This window comes from Rattus norvegicus, chromosome 1 (genome assembly GCF_036323735.1).
Source record: "Rattus norvegicus strain BN/NHsdMcwi chromosome 1, GRCr8, whole genome shotgun sequence".
NCBI classification, from domain to species: Eukaryota; Metazoa; Chordata; class Mammalia; order Rodentia; family Muridae; genus Rattus; species Rattus norvegicus.
In genome coordinates, this window is record NC_086019.1 from 227,726,772 (window position 1) to 227,745,677 (window position 18,906).

The following is an 18,906-nucleotide window of genomic DNA, read 5'->3' on the forward strand; positions in this document are numbered from 1 at the left end:
GTAAATTATTTGTAACACTTCTGATATATAGTAAATTCTATATAAAAATAGACTGTTAGAGAAGGCCAAATGATAGAACTCCACTCAGACAGTCTGACTATCCTACACGGTTATGGAAAATCTTGAGTCTCTTCATTAGACCTCAAGGAAATGTCCCATGGTTCAATTACTATTAATACAACAAAGATCTCCTTAAAAATACAAGTATAAAGCTGACTGTGAATTGCTCACACATGCTGACATTCAATCCTATGTCTCCTCAGATCTCTTGACTCCGTTTGTTGATTCACACCAAGCTTACTATCAGTGTATATTAAATGCTAGGTGCAGAAATTTTTCATTGAGTTGTTGAACAACAACAAAAACAAAAGAAAAGAGTTTTAAGAGAGAAAAAGTACCTTTTATCTGATCACACAAATCAACTTAGGAAAATTCATAAGAACAAATTCGTGGACACCATAAAGATGTGTCTATGTTGATGGTTGTATTAATATGATTAAATATCATCATGACAATTATTATCATGACATCATGACAGTTATTTTGACAAAAATATAGTTTCAAGTGACAACAAATAAACTACTGTAAAGTATTCTAAATCCATCTAAACAGTAACACAAAACTATTGAAAACCATATCATTTTTTAAAAGAACAATATTAGGTCACTAGTGGAAAAATTGACTAATGTGAAAATTACCATGGTAAAAATAAGATAGACTTGAAAAAGTAGGTATTGAATGTTTTCCATCATGTGTGGAATATAGGGGGGCCTATAATGGATGTGATATTAAAACTTAGACAATCAATGGTATTGAAGGGGAAAGTAAGAAAGAACAAGCAAGGCGTGACTAGTTAAATATAGTACATGCATATTGTAGTATATGCTATGTTTAAGCATCGTAGAAAACCACATTGCCTTATATAATTATTCTATGATAAAAATAAATAAATTTATGTTGTAGAGAACTAAGGTAGTCACTTGGTGGTAGAGCACAAGTTAGCATGACCAAGGCCTTGGGCTAAGTCCCCAGCGCTCAAATAAATTGCATATTATAGTCTAGCTGTTAGTAACATGAAGATGTGGTAACACAGCCAGTGCAGTCCCCAAAAATAGGCACATAGATTATCTACCCCTGTATGAACACACATGTATATATACATACACAAATATACATTTAATATATAATGTAATATATAAATATGTAATATTTATGCACATATAAATAAGAGTATTTACTTCAGATAATTTACATAACCTCACTAGGATTATCTGTGGTGTTTTATTTTTATTTATTGTTTATTTCTTTTACAACCAAACCATGGTTTCCCCTCTCTCCTCTCCTCCTAGTTGTTTCCCCCAAACCTCCCCTCCCCCTGCACTCCTCTGTTAATTTTTAATTTTCTTTCTTCTTTATTTTATTTTATTTTATTTTATTTTATTGAGATAGGGTCTCACTATGTATATCCAAATGGCCTTGACTTCACAAAGATATGCTTGTTTTTGTCTCCTGAGTACTGGGATTAAAGTTATGTGCCACCCTATCCAACTGTGATTTCTATTATTATATTTAACTTGATTGAATTTTCTAATTTTTCTACAATAATCTCACTATAGTTTTAGAATTCCAAGAAGCAAAGAAATAATACATTGTGACAGAAATGGCCATGTTTTCTCTCAGTTCCTGAAGATTCTTGGGAATCTCTCCTCACCTCATCTCAAATTTTCCTTCCAATCATGGCAAGTGATTTATAAGACAAATTGTCAATTAGCAAACCTAAAGCAAGAGCAGAGAAACCCTGTACATTTCACCTCTGAAACCCTGTCTCATTTATCTCTTCTGAGAAATGTCTTCATCTCTTGAAATCCTATTCAACCTTCAAGATCAACTCAGAGGCCTCCTCCTCCACAAAGTCGTTGTATTGATAGAGCGCTCTCTCTCTCTCTCTCTCTCTCTCTCTCTCTCTCTCTCTCATTTTCTCTACACACACACACAAAAGACCCAGAACAATTATTCTGTCCTTGCCATTTATGTTGTATACCCTTCTTGATTCTTAGAGCTTACAAAATAAGAGTAGTGGAGTTTGTAAAAAATATTGAAGCGTGAATATAACAGCAGAAGACGGTATTTCTGCCCTTAAGACTATTTTCTCATTTAGAAATACAAGTCTAATATGTCTAGGCTTTCTAAAATGTCAGAAAAAAGATGTGTTATGTAGAAGTTCCCAGTTTTAAAAGTATTAGATCGCTAAAAAAATCTAAACACTGGGCAGACAAATTAAAAATCAAGACTTCAGGTCAAAGTTGCATCCTCTCAGTGGGCTCTAGCTTCCTCATCTCTATGCCCCTCAGCACCTTTCATGGGTTTGCTCAAAGTAGCCAGTCCCAGCAGGCTTCCAAGAAAATTAGTCAGCCAATTGGCAGGATGATATGATCCACTAAAAAAGATATGTCATCCAACATTAACATTTTATAACTTGTTTTCATTCTGTGCTTTCCCTTCAAAGAACCTTCCAAAGGTAATATGAGAGAAAATTCTTTATGACTTAAAAACAGAAACTTGTTTCCTGTGCTTTGTACTAACCCAAGAGCTCTGTCAGCACAACATAAATAATAAATTTTAGTCATTTAATTACAGCTTTTATGCATCCAGGTCATGTTATATTGACTTCATATTCACAGTCAACTTTTCTACCACTTAAGAAGAAAGCATCAAGGGATAAAAGGCAAACAGACAGAAGAGAAGCCATGATCTAAGAAAGAGATGGCAATTTTTATGTCTGCCTCCGAAGAGCTGAATCAGGCCAGGAAAATAGAAATGAATCCAAGCCAGAAGAATACCTCATAGCAAGCAATAGGAGAACTGTACAGGGCATCCGGGATCTGCTGCATTACATCAGAGAACATTACCTAACTGCTTCTGCCTTATCCAAGGGGCACATTAAGTGAGGGTGACAGAGATGACCTAATAAAAGGCACTGTCACAAAGTCAGATAGTGAATACCCCTTCAATGGTAGTGAGAGAATCATTGCTGGCTTAGAGCACACAACCAGATCAACTGCCCACAGAAAGACAGAGTTCTTCCAGCTGCCATTGATGCGCTGGTGGTGTCAGGATGTGGAGGCACAAGTTCAACTACACAGTCAGCACAGAACATTTGCTATGTGATAAACATGGTTCAAAGAACAGACATTTGTTTACTTGTTTTGTTTCGTTTTTTTTTTTGTTGTGGTGATGGTAGTGTTTCATGAATGCTTCACTGTAAGAGGAGACAAGGAATAGAAGTTTTTAAAAAATTTCAAGTAGTTGCACATCTTATACGTAAAACAAAACTGTAAGTTTTGATAGCATTTGATGGGTTATGTTAGACTGATGGCCAGAGAAGAACTCTGTGGAGGTGACATGCTAAAGGAATGCTTAATGACAAGAAGGAATGGCCTATGTCCAATTCTAGGATAACAGCATCCCTTTGAAGCAGAAATAGTAAGTGTAAATGAAAAGACCATCTTGTGCTTGAAATTTTTAAAAGAAAAAAGTCTATATTTGTGAAAATTAGAACATAGCAACTAGACTGAGGCAGAAAGAAAAGAAACAAACTTTTAGGTACTGAGAGCCCTAAAATGGTATCTGGGGTGCCTTCATGGTGCTCACAAAGCCATTGGGAACTTAAGCACAGGGACACCACTAGTTCTTCAATTCCTATTTTGAAGGATTAACTGAAACCTATTTTACCTGTACAAAAGAGCAATGAAGGGCTGTTGGTATGCCAGACCACAGAACCATGTACGCTCTACCACTTCCCTTGAGTTGGAGGGGGACCTTAATTTGGTCTTAGAGGAAGGGCTGGTAATAGTCAAATAGGGAAACCTGTGCTTTTGTTTCAGGAAGCACCGCTGCCCCTGGGCTCCATTTAGTAAAGCCCTGTCAGCAAACTGGGTCTTCCTTGAAATCTCCAGTCTCCTGCTGTTATCCCTGTCAGGTTCTTATTAGCCTGTGAACTTCATAAAGCAAACTCCATATTCACTGAATCCTTTTATCTCCTCATGTACCACATAGGAACTGGTGCGTGATAATTGCCCAGTCCCATAGTGAAATTCACAGGGAGATCTAGAATATACAGTTTCCAGCAATCTTGTATCAGCACAAACTAGATTCATGGGAAGGGAACTGCCAGTAAGGCCAAGATTTCTTTCGACATTTTAACTGACAGTTAGAGGTCCATTGCTTTAAAGAGACTGAGCTAATTTTACTTCAGATTGGAAAGTATGATGCTCATATCTGGACTCTTCTGAGTTATAACTGTACTGATGGCATCTCACAAGGTGACCTCACTCATGTAACTCAGAGGCATCCTGCCGCTTGTAGAACATGTATCAACAATGAATCACAGAGGGAAAAATCTAATGCAGGAAAAGTCAGTACTGTACTTACATAGCCATATTCTAAATCCCAGCACCAGCAGTAGTTGCAGAACCTCACGAAGCATGCTCTGAGGAAGTCACCAATGAGGATCGTGACATAAGTGGTCAGGACATCAGAAACTGTGAGACGCACGAATTCCTGGTATGATACAATCTTTATTAGTGCACACATTTCTGTCTTCAGATGACCTTAACATTGCTATCAAAACTGTTGTGTTTCTGTTACTGGCTGGAAGGCTAGAGTTAGTGATAAAGGAAAAAAATAAGAAGTTATATCTAATAAATGAAAAATAACTTCCTTGTATTTTGTTACTCTCAAACTGTCTCTATCCTTGAATCACTATACTGGTATCTTCTTTTGACTAAGAAACTTTATGGCAACTAAAGTTTAAAAGCTGGTAGAAAAATACTGTCCATGCAGAAATTTTAAATTTGTACCTGGCATTGAATTGTACGTTTCTAAGGTGTAAAGTGTGTGGTACACAGATTAAACTTCAATGACACACGTTAAAAAGCTCGTTGTTTTAGTTACCTTCCTTCTCATTGGCCAAACTGGTGATAAGCTATGTAAGAGAATAGAGTTCCCCTTGGCTTACAGTTGAAGGTGATACGGTCTATTAATCAAGGAAGAAGCATAGTAGCATAAATGTGAGATAGCTGATCATGTTACCAACACAGTGAGGAAGCAAAGACTGAAGAGCAGTGAGATTACTCCCCACAGTTACCCACTTTCTCCAGCAGGGTTCTAACTCCTAACTGTCCTACCACCTTTCAAAACAGTACCACCAGCTTACAATACAGTTTTCAAACACATGAGCCTATAGAAGGTCCTTCACATTCAAACCACACAGAGATTTTTTTTAAATGTTTTGAAAATGAGCTATTAAAAATCTCCAGAACAAGATATGTAGGATGAACATATTTTTAACAAATTACCTCATGTATATATACATATATATGTGTGTGCGTATACATAATATGTATACTGGTATAAAAAAATAAAAGTTCTAGAAAAGTCTTGTCCCTTCTGTGGTGTGGGTTTGAATTTAAGTACAAAGTATGTGCATTGTGAGATGGTCAGGAGGGTCACTGTTACTTCACAGAAACATGACATTAAATATTAATAAAAAAATATCAATTATAAATTTCCCCACCATAGCTCATTCCTATTGTACCTTTTCTGTTTCTTTCCAATAATTTGTGCCTTAAAGACGGAAGACACTGAATATATAAAGTGACAACTTTGCAGAATTGCTGCTGCTCAAGGATGGGAATTTAGCTCTGTTGACAGAGTGATCAGCTAGCGTGTACAAATCACTGAGCTTAAACCCCAGCACTGTACAAACAAGCTATGGTGGGACCAGGGACACTAGCACTCAGGAGACAGAATCCGGAAGGTCTGATGTTCAAGGTCCTCCTCAGCTATGCAGTAAGTTCAAGTCAAGCTTGAGGTCCATGAGACCTCATCTCAAGGAAAAAAATAAGAAAAAGAAGTACTATTACTAAATACTAAATATTAATAATACTGAGAAGAATTATTAGTCTATAAGTTTTTTATTTGACTTCCATACCTCTAGTTGGTTTCCTCTCTAAAATAACAAGTGCATTGTCTCATAGGGCAAGTAAGCATTTGACAAATAGTCATCAGCGAATTTCCAGCCACATGCTTCAGACCTGGGCCTCCCAAACTCCCAGCCTCGTGAGCCACCATTACTTTCCTGGCCATGTCAGAGTACCAGGTGAAATCTTAATAACTAACATTTGTTTTATAACATAAATGAAATATATATCAACTCCTTTAGATACAAATTAACTATAATGTAAATAAAATAAAGGCAAAAGGTTGTTGAAAACTTATTATGTATTTTTAAATTATTTTAGCGTTAATCCCCAAGCAAAGCAACACCCATGACAAATGACTCTAATCAGAAGGGCATTTTGACCTCAAAGCTGAGGAACAAACAGAAAAATGATGGAAAGGAAAGAGAGCCTTTGCCCACAGGTGTTTTCAAACTGGGACAAGTGGGCCCTCATCCTTGCAGTGGGTAGGAGGGAGGTTCCTGCATACAGCTTTCCGTATTATTCTTGAATTACTCTTCTTTGGTGGGTTTTTTTTCAATCTCATTGGCCTTCTTTCAGACTGTCAAACTCCACACTTTTTCAGGGTACTCCACACACTACATATAATCTTCATCTACTAACCTAACCTAATTCACTTCCTGTCTCAGTTCGTACGAACCGATTGCCATCATTAGAGCATTACTGGAAAAAGCCTCCTTTGCTTGACTTACACAGGTAAGTGCTGTGAAAAGCACTCGGTTCCGTGCATTTTATCTTTGCCTCGTTACCAGTGTACATTTGAAATCTTTTTATAATTACATTGTTAATGGCCTTGCCTCTCTGTGTAAAAAATAATTTTCACAAAACTATGGTCCATTTTTTAACCCATTCATACCTCTAGTATCCAACACTGCTGGGTACATATTATCCATTAAGTAAATGGAATGAATGAATGAATGCTAGTAACTCCTAACTGTTCTGAAATGTGACCTTTTTTTCTTCTACATTCTCACTCTTCCTTTTACTTCCTGGTCAATGTTAAAACAAGATGCTGACAACTACCATGACCTAGAAGTAGGTTGGGAGGACTTTGTTTTTTTATGTCCATTCTGAATTTTAGTCTTTATCTTTTCCCAAGGTATAACATTCACATAGAATTCCTAGGGAGGATCTGAATATGGTGTTATAAACTACAAGTATCTATTCACAGATTGGGGAAGAGATACATGGCTATCAAGAACAGAGAACCCTAAAATAGTGGCTTAACCACCTCAGGAATATCATCTAAGCTTAAGTTCTGTCACACTGCACAAAGTCCCCTGAAGAACATGTCACACATCCCAACTTTACTCCTGGGCATTTAGCTGAGTTGTCTAGATAGTTCAGGTCTGTAAACCCAAAAGAATCACCAACAGTTCAAGGCATAACAATGCATAATGATACTATAAAGGGATTCATATATGGGAAGAAGCCCAAAGGGTGTGCCCGGTGATAATTATATTTCATGGGGACAATTCACCAGCACTGAATAAAGATGGAAACTCTACATTGCTGTTATGTAGGTGAGATTTAGTTCCTACAAGGTCTTAAGCAAATGTCTCTCTCTGTATTCTCATCCATACAGTGATGATCTTTAGATGGCTTAAAATTTCAAGGAGTTAGTGCTTGGCACACAAGAGGGCAATCAATGTTAGCCACTCTCACTATGGTCATCGGTCCTTGGTTTCTTATTTTTCTTTAAAACACAATGTCAGCAATAACTTCGCATGCCTACTTGGCCTACAGTTAAGGTTCTGTTGTCTGACTTTCAAATACCAGTGGAGGTAATAACTACTACTTAAGAAACACTGCAGAGCTGAAAGGAAACCCAATTTGTTGTAAATTTTTTATTGTTTGTTTGTTTATTTGTTTGTTTTTTGTTTGTTTGGGTTTGATTGCTGTTGTTCATAGAACTAAGAGAACTTTGAGTGGCACAGTGTCATGAAAAGAGGACAAAGTGGCTGGTGTTTGTGGAAAGGAGTAAACATCTAGAATAATCCCATGGAACCATGAGCTTTCAGGGTACATCTTCATAATTATATAAACTCAGTTACCTTTACCACTTCTTCATTTAAATGAAATGGCTAAAGAGTCGAAGTATTTCCAGATGCAGTGATGGAGATATGGTTACCACGAGGACCAATGCTTACCAGCACTCAAAGCTGTTGGATCCACATTGCCTTCCCTCTATCTAGTCCAATCTACATAGTCAACAACCTATAGTTCCCCTTCCTTCTGCCTTTTGTTCCCAAAGGGGTATCAAGGATTTATGGGAGAGATGTAAATGCCAGCGGGGGAAGGGGTAGTGTCTCTTAACATAATATTGAAGTAAAGAAGAGAATGCCAGTAAGGAACAATAATGAAATGGGTAAGTTGCTACAAGTGTCACTCAGAAAACAGCACACATCATGTTCTGAGACATACAACATGCTCTGAGAAATAAGGCATGTTCTGAGATATAAAGCATGTTCTTAGACATACATCATGTTCTGAGACATGCAGCATGTTCTGGGCCTTAAAGAGGGAAATTTTGTTAAGGCCTCGGTAAAACATTAAGGTCTAGATGGAATGTTAAGACCTAGGTAAAATGTTAAGGCCTTGGTAACAGTTACCTCACTAGCCTGACATTATAAAGAAACTTTCTCATATGTTTCTGCTGTTCCTAGGAAACTTTATGATGCCAAGATTGATTATATATTGTTAAGTTTTGTGCCCTTGGAAACCAATCAAGATAATAATCACTAGAACTGTTTTGTATAGTTACCTACAATAAGCTTGGATAGGAACCAACCATCCAGGAGCACTTCCTGAACCTGTATATAAGCTTTTATGGTATAAGCTGCCCCTGGGATAGATCCACACATAAGAGAGACACCTGTACCAATATAAGAAATTATTTAAAATAAGACTTCCATTTTGAGGAGGTGTCCGGGAAAGTTTAAGTTCCCAAGACCTTCCCTGGAACTGACATCCTACTAGCAGAAAAAGACAAGTACATGTAACAGTTACAGTTAGTGACATCCTAGTTGTCAAGATAAAATTTGAATTTTAGACAAGACCCATCCTGGTAGACAAGTTATGATAATAAGTATATTAGACAAGGCAAATGCTTGTCACAGTTTAATACCCCAACCAATGAAAACAAGGTAGAAATGAACAACAAAGATGTGTTCCTAAGGAAATCCCCATTCCTTAAATCCTGATGGGTGGAATAACTTGGGACAGTTGTTTGTGGATTTGGGGCTTAAAAACCCTGTAAAATGGCTCGAGACCCCTTAGGAACAACAATGCCAAGCAACTAGAGCTTCCAGGGACTAAGCCACTACCTAAAGACTATACATGGACTGACCCTGGACTCTGACCTCATAGGTAGCAATGAATATCCTAGTAAGATCATCAGTGGAAGGGGAAGCCCTTGGTCCTGCTAAGACTGAACCCCCAGTGAACATGATTGTTGGGGGAAGGGCGGCAATGGGGGGAGGGTGGGGAGGGGAACACCCATAAAGAAGGGGAGGGGGAGGGATTAGGGGGATGTTTGCCCGGAAACCAGGAAAGGGAATAACATTCGAAATGTAAATAAGAAATACTCAAGTTAATAAAAATAAATAAATAAATAAGTTCAGAGACTGAGGTGACAGCTTACCCACTAAAGCATACATCATGCAAGTATGAGAACTTGTGTTCAGTCCCCAGGTCCCACTTAAAAGCAATGCTGGTTGAGGAAGCACACACTTATAATCTAGGTGCTACAGAGGTGGAGAGAGGTAGATCACTAAAATCCTCTAGAAACTAGGTTTGCTTATTAAGCTCTAGGCCAATGAGAGACTCTGGAGAGATTGCTCAGTGGTTCAGAGATCTTGCTGCCCTTCCTGAGTGTGGGGACTTAATACTCAGCAGCTTCATGATAGTTCATTATCCTCTGCCACTTCAATTCCAGAGCATCCAGTGCCCTCTTTTGACCTCCGGAAGCACAAGGTGCACATAACATAAAAATAAATCATTTTTTTAAAATTGGGTATTTCTTATTTACATTTCGAGTGCTATTCTCTTTTCCGGTTTCCATGCTAAGAGAAGTGAGCAGTACCCATGGGACAATATCAAAGTTGTCTTCTGTACATGCATGTACTTGAATCTCCTTACAAACATATAGCTAGAATCATAAATACACATATACATGATTTTCTAACCGTGAAAGTTGGTATACTATCAGAAAAATTAGACCTGGGAGTGTCTTTGTATTCCGTAGGGAACAGTCAGCCTTGAATCTGTTTCATAGGCAAATCTTTTCTTCAAATAGTGTCTTACGTTAAAGCCTATTTCCTAAAAACTAATAAAAAGAGACTTGCTCAAAAAAAAAAAAAAAGAAATAGGGGGGAGGAGATGGGATAGGAGGGGAAACTGGGAAGGATGATAACATTTGAAATGTAAATAAATAAAATAACCTTTAAAAAAAACCCTGTAAAATATTAACTTCGAGTTATGGTTCAGTTTCTAAGTCTGAACTGTGACCCTGGTTGATCAATCCTGGGGTGAATGCTCAATAAACGATCCTTGTCTGACTGAGATTGGTGTTCGTGTGGTTTGTGAGGTGATTCCTGGACCCCAACAAATTAAATACATACTTCTTGTTTTATTATGAGTTCATACGATGGAAAAACATCACAGAGGCTTCTACATCAGAAATACAAATTTGTCTTAGAATGATATGTCATATCTAATTAATCTCTTTCCTTGCCTCAGAAAGAGCCAACATATATCTTATTCTTTACAGTTCATTCTACTGATCCCATTAAGTGGGTGTTTACCTGTCAAAGGATAGATTTCCTAGTACATTTCAGCCAAAAGCATCTTAAACAGTGAGTTTGCAAATTGTGTGTTCCAAATGTTTTAGTACTAAACGCTGGGCTGCAGATACAACAGGTAGGTTAGGTGATTAAACGGTTCCTCAGAATCTACTTAACAAGGAGCAACAGGCTCACAGGTTCCAAGAATTAACACGTGAACAACCTAGAAGGCCCCCATTCTACCCACTACAATGTAGCCCACAAGTATCTCTCCTTTAAGCTTTTAGTTTTTTCTTCATGATTGTTTCTAGAAACATGAATGGCATGCATAAGACCTGAAAATCTAGCAACCAGCACTAAGAAAGGAGCTTATCTGATCCCCAAGTGCTTAAAAAGTAAAATAAATCACAATATCTTTTCAGACTATCATTCTCTAGTCCATCTTCAATCAAATAATTCTAGTGTTAGATATATGCTATTTAACTTTCATTAGGGGTTGGGGATTTAGCTCAGTGGTAGAGTACTTGCCTAGGAAGCACAAGGCCCTGGGTTCGGTCCCCAGCTCCGAAAAAAAAAAAAAAAAAAACTTTCATTCCAGTAACTGACATCACAATTGGCTTAATTGTAGTCTCATGGACATCAGACCAAAAGCAACAATGTCTTTTTGAGTTCACATTTGCTTATATTGCATTGCTTTAGTAAGACTTATGCTAATACATTGATTTTCTTATCCCACAGAAAATATTACTTAAAAACCTGTTCAAATAATTCACAAAGACTGCACAACTGATACAGCTGAACTGCTATCTTCTAGGAACACTCAAATATATTAAAACTATATTATATTTGATGAACTAAGGTTGAAGGCATATTAAGAGTGTTTTCTCCAATGAGATAAAATTACAAGCTTCACAAAGCATAGAGAGGAACTGTACAGAAGTGAGAGAGTGGAAACAGCATCTCTAGTTGTTTTTGTTCAGTTTTTAATTTCCTTTATTGGACAGTAAGCAATGTGATCTTATTTCTTTTATCTTGTAGGCTATCACTAGTCTTAGACTAGGGTCACTTACATAATCACTATAAAAACAAATAACTTAAAATAGAATTTCCGTTAAAGCTTAAGGGCAAATTATTAGGTAAAAATTGATATCATAAAACCACTAGAGTATTATAATCAAAGAGCGGGGTTTTTTATATAAAAACAAATAACACTAAATAGAGCTCCACATGAATGCCATTTGAGTCTGTATCTAAATTTGGGTGCTTTGTTAGAATATAATAGGAGGCATGGTTCTCTTCATACGATTGTAAGCTATCTTTTTATACACAGCCATAAAAGACTGTAAAGAGAAAATGTTTGTATCCGTCTCCCTGAGCTAATACATTTGAAAGTCAGAGCCAGAAAATCCTAAGAATTCAATAAACTGCCTCCATTTTTATTAATAAACAAAAAACATAAGGTCTTAGAGTTTTGAAAGAAATATTCAGTCCATTGGTCCACTAAAGACATATACTTCTTTTTATACAGTTACCTGCCCCACCATTGTTTCCCAGCAGGGACCTCGGGGTACATCTGCAGGATGAACGAAAAAGGGTGGCCCTGTCGTGTTCCCAGAGAGAGATTCATTGTAAGCCTTAATCATGTTGGCTTCCCACAGGGTAATATTGGCCTTCACAAGCTTCTCCTCTTCAATCTAGAAATAAAAAAAAAATAAAAAAAGTGGAAAAGAAAATAACACTGCACCATTTCAGAGGCTATTCTGGTAATCTGCAGACTAGGAAATTGGCACACTGATGGCAAAGACAACCGCGACCCTAGACTTACCTTGTTGTTAATCTCATCCATCAAGGCGAGAATGAATACATACAAGTTGCCTAGAAGAAGAGCAAAAATGCGTCCCAGGAGCCACTTCAGAGCGATGAGAGGATGGTAATCTTCCAGTTCAGCAAATAAGTCAAACAGCGTAGGACAGAACATCCCCAGGAGGGACATAACCATGTTCATCTACAGGGAGACATGGTCGGAAAGATTTTCAGCGAGGTTCCTTTGATACTTTATAAAACTAAAGATTAGGCCGTGCATTCTTAGTATTTGCTCTCAAGTAAACAACAAAGGCAATATCCAATTAATATTTGCAGGCTACATATATGAGTTTGTGTATATGCCCATAATAATGTTTTCTTGGTATAGTTAGCGTGCAAGTTTTATCATTCTGCCCAGAGAACACATTGTTCTATGTGGCTACTGATATACTGATGCATGGAACTTTGGAAATGATAAACTTGACAATGAGGTAAAGAGAAAGCAAAGACTAGAAGCAACTCTTAGAACATGTTCTCTAAATACCTGGCTCAAACTGTCAGCACTAGACATTTTTTTTAATTTTTCCCTGTACACTCCATATTTTGAATGATTAGAATTACCAGAATATATTTAGAATACAGTTGCTATTTTTTCCAAGTTTTTATTAAGAATACCTATTAGGATGATCAAGAGGATACATGACTCAGCATAGAAAATCATCATGAAATATTCCCAACTGAACGTAAAAATTTAGCAGATTCTATGCAACTATAAGTTTGTTTTGGTAGCAGTATGGGGTTATGTTTGAGTCACCATTATAATCTTCATTTGTATCTAGATCTCAGAGTCCCTCCAAAACAGATATTAAGCCAGTTCTTACAAAGACTAATTCTTTTCTGTGTATTGCAATAGGCTAGCCTAGCATTCACTGTGCCCAGGTGACTTCAAACTCACTAAACCTCAGCCTCCTGAGTGATGGGAAGAAATGAATGTCAAGCATTGTTAAGCACTGTTCATCATTTAGTGTGGTTCATTTATACTTAAATGTGACCATCGTGCCATGGGACAAAGCAGACTGAACATTTCACTTACAATCACTATTAATATTATGAAAACAAACTTGGTAAATGCTTTATGCTGGGTTATTTTTTCCTTTTTTTCCTTTAAGGGAAAAAAATCCCTCTACTTAATAACTCACACTTTACAGGTTTCCACGAACAACCACTGATACTGTTATCTCTAAACGTGTGTGGGGTTCATTTCCACTGTTACCACTTCTTACGTTTCTATATGGTTCTAACGTAGAGGCATTTTAATATTTCAACTATCACTTGCCAGCCAGGACGTTTCTAAGAAACCGTACATTTATGAAGAGTCATCTCAAAATTCTTCCATCTACAGAGCTTTGCAAAATTTCCATCTGGAAAACCTAAATACCTCATGGCATAAATCTGTGTGCATGCTTTGAAAAGGCCCAAGTCATTGTGGTACCCAGAAACCTTAACGAAAGTGACCAGGCTCTAGAACAACCCAGGATGGTGGAGTTTCTAATTCTAAATATGAACGCTAATCACCTCTTTCCTACACAGTAATTGGAAAGATGCTCTGTGGGCAAATCTGGCCAAGAGCTAGCCTTCCTCATTTGAATTGCTGAAGGTCAAAGGCTTTGGTACGAAAGAGACAGATATGTCACTAGAACTCATTCGAAAAGCCTGGAAACATAAAATTAGGCAGGCAGTATGATGCTTCCTATGAAATAGGTTTAGAAATGATGACGAAGAGAATCAGAAGCTGACATTTCAGGTACAGAAGTGAGAGCTTTGGAGGAAGTAATGTTGGGTCATAGGAAGAGCCTTAGATTTGAAATCAAACTTCCAGGCTGTCGCTGTGGTTTTCCTAACTTTGACTGCCACATGGTCTCTCCTAAGGTCTAGGCTTCTCTGTAAAATACTCTCTTCTCTCTCTCCGTTCTAACTCCCCATCTTCTCTGACATTGAAAGCCCAACAGCACAACAGAAATGGCAGCCCTACGGTGGAAACTGTTGCATGTGGTGGTTAGCTGGGGAGCAGAATGGAGGAGTAGGCAGAGAGCATCCTTGTCTCACACTCAGCTACAGAGCACAACCCGCAAAACGGCAATTCTCAGTTTCTAAGCACGTCAGAAGCATGCAGAGACGAACTTCATTCTTTTCCCACCACCCAAGGGTGTCAGGATCTTGCTGGGCAAATTCCTGGGATCGCTTCACAGCCCAAAAGATGAGGTATCCACTTGCACCAAGTGTTAGGAACACGAAGAAGTTAGCAAGAAACCTCAGGAATCTGATGAGGTGGATGTTCTCCTCCACCTGGGCTGCTCTCTCTTCAATGATGGCTTCCTGCAGCCAGGCAAAGCAGAGTGGAAGAGAGACACAGCCATGAGAAGGATCATTCATTGACAAAAAAAAAAAAGACACAAAACTGTAAACTAAATCTGACATGTCATAAAGTGGATGAATATAGACAGAAAAAGACAGTGGACTGGTAGAGCTAGAAGGTGGTAAGTTTGGGGCCAGCATCTGCTAAATAACAAGCTTGAGGCTGGCATGGGCTACACAAGACCCTTCTCAAACATCCTAGCATAAAAATAGTAACAAAGGGCAAAAGACAAAAAGGGAGTATACTCATCCAACATAACACTGGAGGAATCTTCATTCTAAATGGCACTCTCCCAGTCCTTTGGGAGGGGGCGTGAATGTAAGGCTTGACTTTAATGAAACAATTTCATATAGCTTATACGGGCCACAGCCTCACTTTGCTTCTGAGCCTGTACTTGAATTCCTGATCCTCTTACTTCTGTCTCCCAAACACGACTGTGCAACCATGTCCTGCTCTCCCAGTATTATTTTTAAAGCCATTTTCTAAGGCCTTAGAGTCAATTTACACACTGAGCCTACATGTTTCTGTAAAGAGCTGGTGAGCACTGTCACGTTATTTGAACTATCTGATTCCAATAACCACTGAGCTATTTTGACCAAATAGCATAATTTTATTACTAAATTTGGAGAGGAAAAGTCCCAGAGACAGAAGGACAGCTGCTAGGGGTCACAGGACATTTCTGTGCCAGTCAGACTCGTGTCCACCTCCTGGTATGCAGCAATGATGAGAGCCTCCGTCTCCTAACTGTCAAGATATTTGATGATTGATGTTGAATGCCTCCAACGTTAGTCTTAGAAGTCAAAATAAGCGTTTGGGGCTCTGTGCCTTTACCTTAAAGTTCATCGTGATAGAATTGAATTTGTTGTCAGCTGTTTCAGGGTTACCAATCAGATAGTCCCAGCTACAGAACACCTTCCAGCTGAAGTTGAAAGTGTTGTCATCGCCACCTCCATCATCACCGATGTTTTTGGTCATCCTGTAAAAGCAGGAATTTAATTCGGCAGCCGGAAAGGAGAAAGAAAGGCAGCTTTCACAGGTAAACTGGAAACGTTTCTAGAGAGCAGCCTTAGTTATATGGAAAACAGTCTATTCAAATAAATGGACAATGGGAACACTGATTTTTAAATTTTATGGGTTTCGTATTCCTTAATTTTCCCATTTTGTGGTGATCAAAAGCTACTACACACTGATGATTTAAATACCTATAGAAGCTGGCAGGAGGATGGCAGAATAAATCACTTAAAGAAAGAATGCGGGATTATTTTAAGAGTGATAAAGATTCCTGAATTGTACTCTTCAAAAGAAACTGAGACTGAAAGTGGATTGTAAAAAACAAAATTCAAAAAAAAAAAAAAGCAAAAAAAAAAAATCCCGAAAAACAGTGCAGTAAAATGTCACAGGACTGAGGCCAGAATCACTGGCCCTGCCTTTGTGTACTGTCCACTTCCCTTGCTCAGCACCACAACAGTACTTTGTCCTATTTGTCATTAAGTTCCCAGGCAGAGAGCTCCCTAGATTGTTCCTTGTAAAGATATTATACAGTTTTTAAATAAATAGATGTCACCTTGGCACTGGGAAAAGCTTTGCCACTAAACGCATATATCACGAAGAGCTTTTTGTATACTTGCTTGCTACGGGATTGCTTTCCAGTCTGTCCTTGACATTATAAAAGGGCTGACCACGTCAGCCTCACTTTGTAAATACTTGCCATTCATCCTGGATCGTGTTTGTGAGAGGAGAATTTTGCATTTTGAAACTCGTAAGTCTAGATCCAGCTCATAAAGCAGTGACATGAAATGGAACTAGGTGACTTTAGGTCTCTCATACATCACTGCCCTTCTGTTCCAAGCACCGTTGAAAGAAGGCCAACTGTGGTTTGGAGAGAAGGAGGAGCTAGTCATGTGCTATGTTAGATCTGCCAGGAGCTTATGTTCCCATAGGCAAGGAACATGAGTCTTTCTCATGTTCTCTCGGAGCCTTTAAAGGCAGTCATAGGGTCTGATGTCATCATTAGAAACAGCAAACATTATCATTTGTGGTGGAAATATGAAAATGTCCTGTAATGTACTTGAGGTTTGATAAACTCATATTTTAAGGAAAATTTAGCACAAGAGCCATATCAAGGCTTTTTAATTCTAAAGGGTCTTAAAAATGGACAAAAATATTATTTACTTATTTACTTAAATTATTATTAGGGGGGAGGGTGAGACAGGATTTTTCTGTGTAGTCTTGGTTGTCTCTGTAGATCAGGCTGGCCTTGCTGACAGATGAATCCTCCTTAGAGATTAGGAGAATAAGAATGGACGTGGAGCAGTAGTTCTCAACCTTCCTAATGCTATGATCCTTTAATATAGCTCCTCATGCTATGCGGACCCAGAACCCAGTTAATTCATAACTATAATCGTGCTACTGCTATGAATTGTGGCATGAATATCTGCTTTCCAATGGTTTTAGGAAACCCCTATGAAAGGGTTGTTACGCCCCCAAGGGGTAATGACCCACAAGATGAGAATCACTTGGTTAGAGATTGGTGTTCAAAACACTGTTCTGGTCGAGTGAGCTTGGCCTGGTCATAAAGCCACTGAACCTTAAATTTCCATCCATTCTGTGAGAATAACTAATATGTCCTCAGTTCACTTCACAAAACACCCTGGAGGAACAGAGTGTTCTAAGGGACGATGAAGAACACAGGTGGCGACTAGTGGGTGGCAGAGAACTTTTCACCTACAAAAAGACATTGGTTTCAAACAAGTCCTAAGGGCAGATGGACTTCAGTACTCTTTTATTTAATAGTCTGTAAAATGGCATTAGAGTTGCTTTGAGGTGCTTAGGAGGTAAAGGTTTTCTCTGGAGATGGAGCTCAGTAGAGTGCTAGCCTAGCACACATGAGGCTTTGCACCAAATCCTCAGCACAGCATAAAGCAGGCATGGCGGTACATGCTTGTAACCCTATCACTCTGGAAGAAGTGCATTTGAGGCCAGCCTGGGATACATGAGAGCCTATTTTGAATTAATTAATTAATTAATTAATTATTAATAATAAATACAGGAATAACAAAAAACAGAACAGCTAAAAGTTTTAATGAAGTATGGTAAGTACATGTTAGGCAAATACTGATAATTATTTGAAATATGAATTATGATTTTGTGAGAGATTCAGAAATATGGATACTGCCAACTTCCCCACTTTAACAATTACTCGTGTTTATGCTTATACCAATTTATGATATATGGTGGTTTAGGATACATACAAGATAGTTGTGGGATGATGTCATACAGGTGAGGCAGGTACAAGATAGAACGAGGCCTGGACGAGAAGAATGAGAACGTCATTGGACGAGAAGGAAGGATCGGCGGGAGAAAAGTTTGATGGAAGAGGAGGAGACTGGAACAGAAAGGAGGGGAGACTGGAGGAGACTGGGAGAGAAACAGAACATGGGAACATGGAGGCTGACGTTGAGGTTCCACTCTGTGTATTTACAGGTTGTTATGAATATTCTTAAGGGATGGATGTGTATAGGGCTTTGTATGTTTAGGTGGGCAATTATATCTTACCAATTGGATCGGAGGTTATTGTGTGCTCTTTCTGGGAGTGTGTGGCAGCAGAGACACTGGGCCACCACGGAGTTGGGATATGTGTTTTTGGCAAGATATCTAGCAGATATCTTGGGGCACTGCAGTGTCAATTCTAGTGGGGGTAAAAGACAGACTCTTTATTATAATTTTACAGCAATAGATAGTATACGTAGATAAAACTTTAACATCATTTACAGCTTACCTAAAACAATGTAAGGTATGGGAGGATGTTTTAGTTTATTCTATGAATGCTATTATTGTCATGATCCCAAACAGAATGAATATAGAATATAGCACTGTCAGGAAG

At 38.2% G+C, this 18,906-nt stretch overlaps 1 protein-coding gene across 3 annotated transcripts in view; it reads right to left on the reverse strand.

Moving 5' to 3' along the window:
• Positions 1–18,906, reverse strand: part of Tmc1 (transmembrane channel-like 1) — a 170,754-nt gene that overhangs the window by 24,991 nt on the left and 126,857 nt on the right. For all 3 annotated transcript variants that reach the window (NM_001415991.1, XM_063268475.1, XM_039084312.2), the window contains 5 exons: positions 15,855–15,999; positions 14,789–14,983; positions 12,630–12,809; positions 12,337–12,498; positions 4,432–4,560 (listed from right to left, as the gene is read on the reverse strand). In NM_001415991.1, the coding sequence (NP_001402920.1) occupies positions 4,432–4,560; positions 12,337–12,498; positions 12,630–12,809; positions 14,789–14,983; positions 15,855–15,999 (811 nt within the window). The remainder of the gene's footprint in view (positions 1–4,431; positions 4,561–12,336; positions 12,499–12,629; positions 12,810–14,788; positions 14,984–15,854; positions 16,000–18,906) is intronic.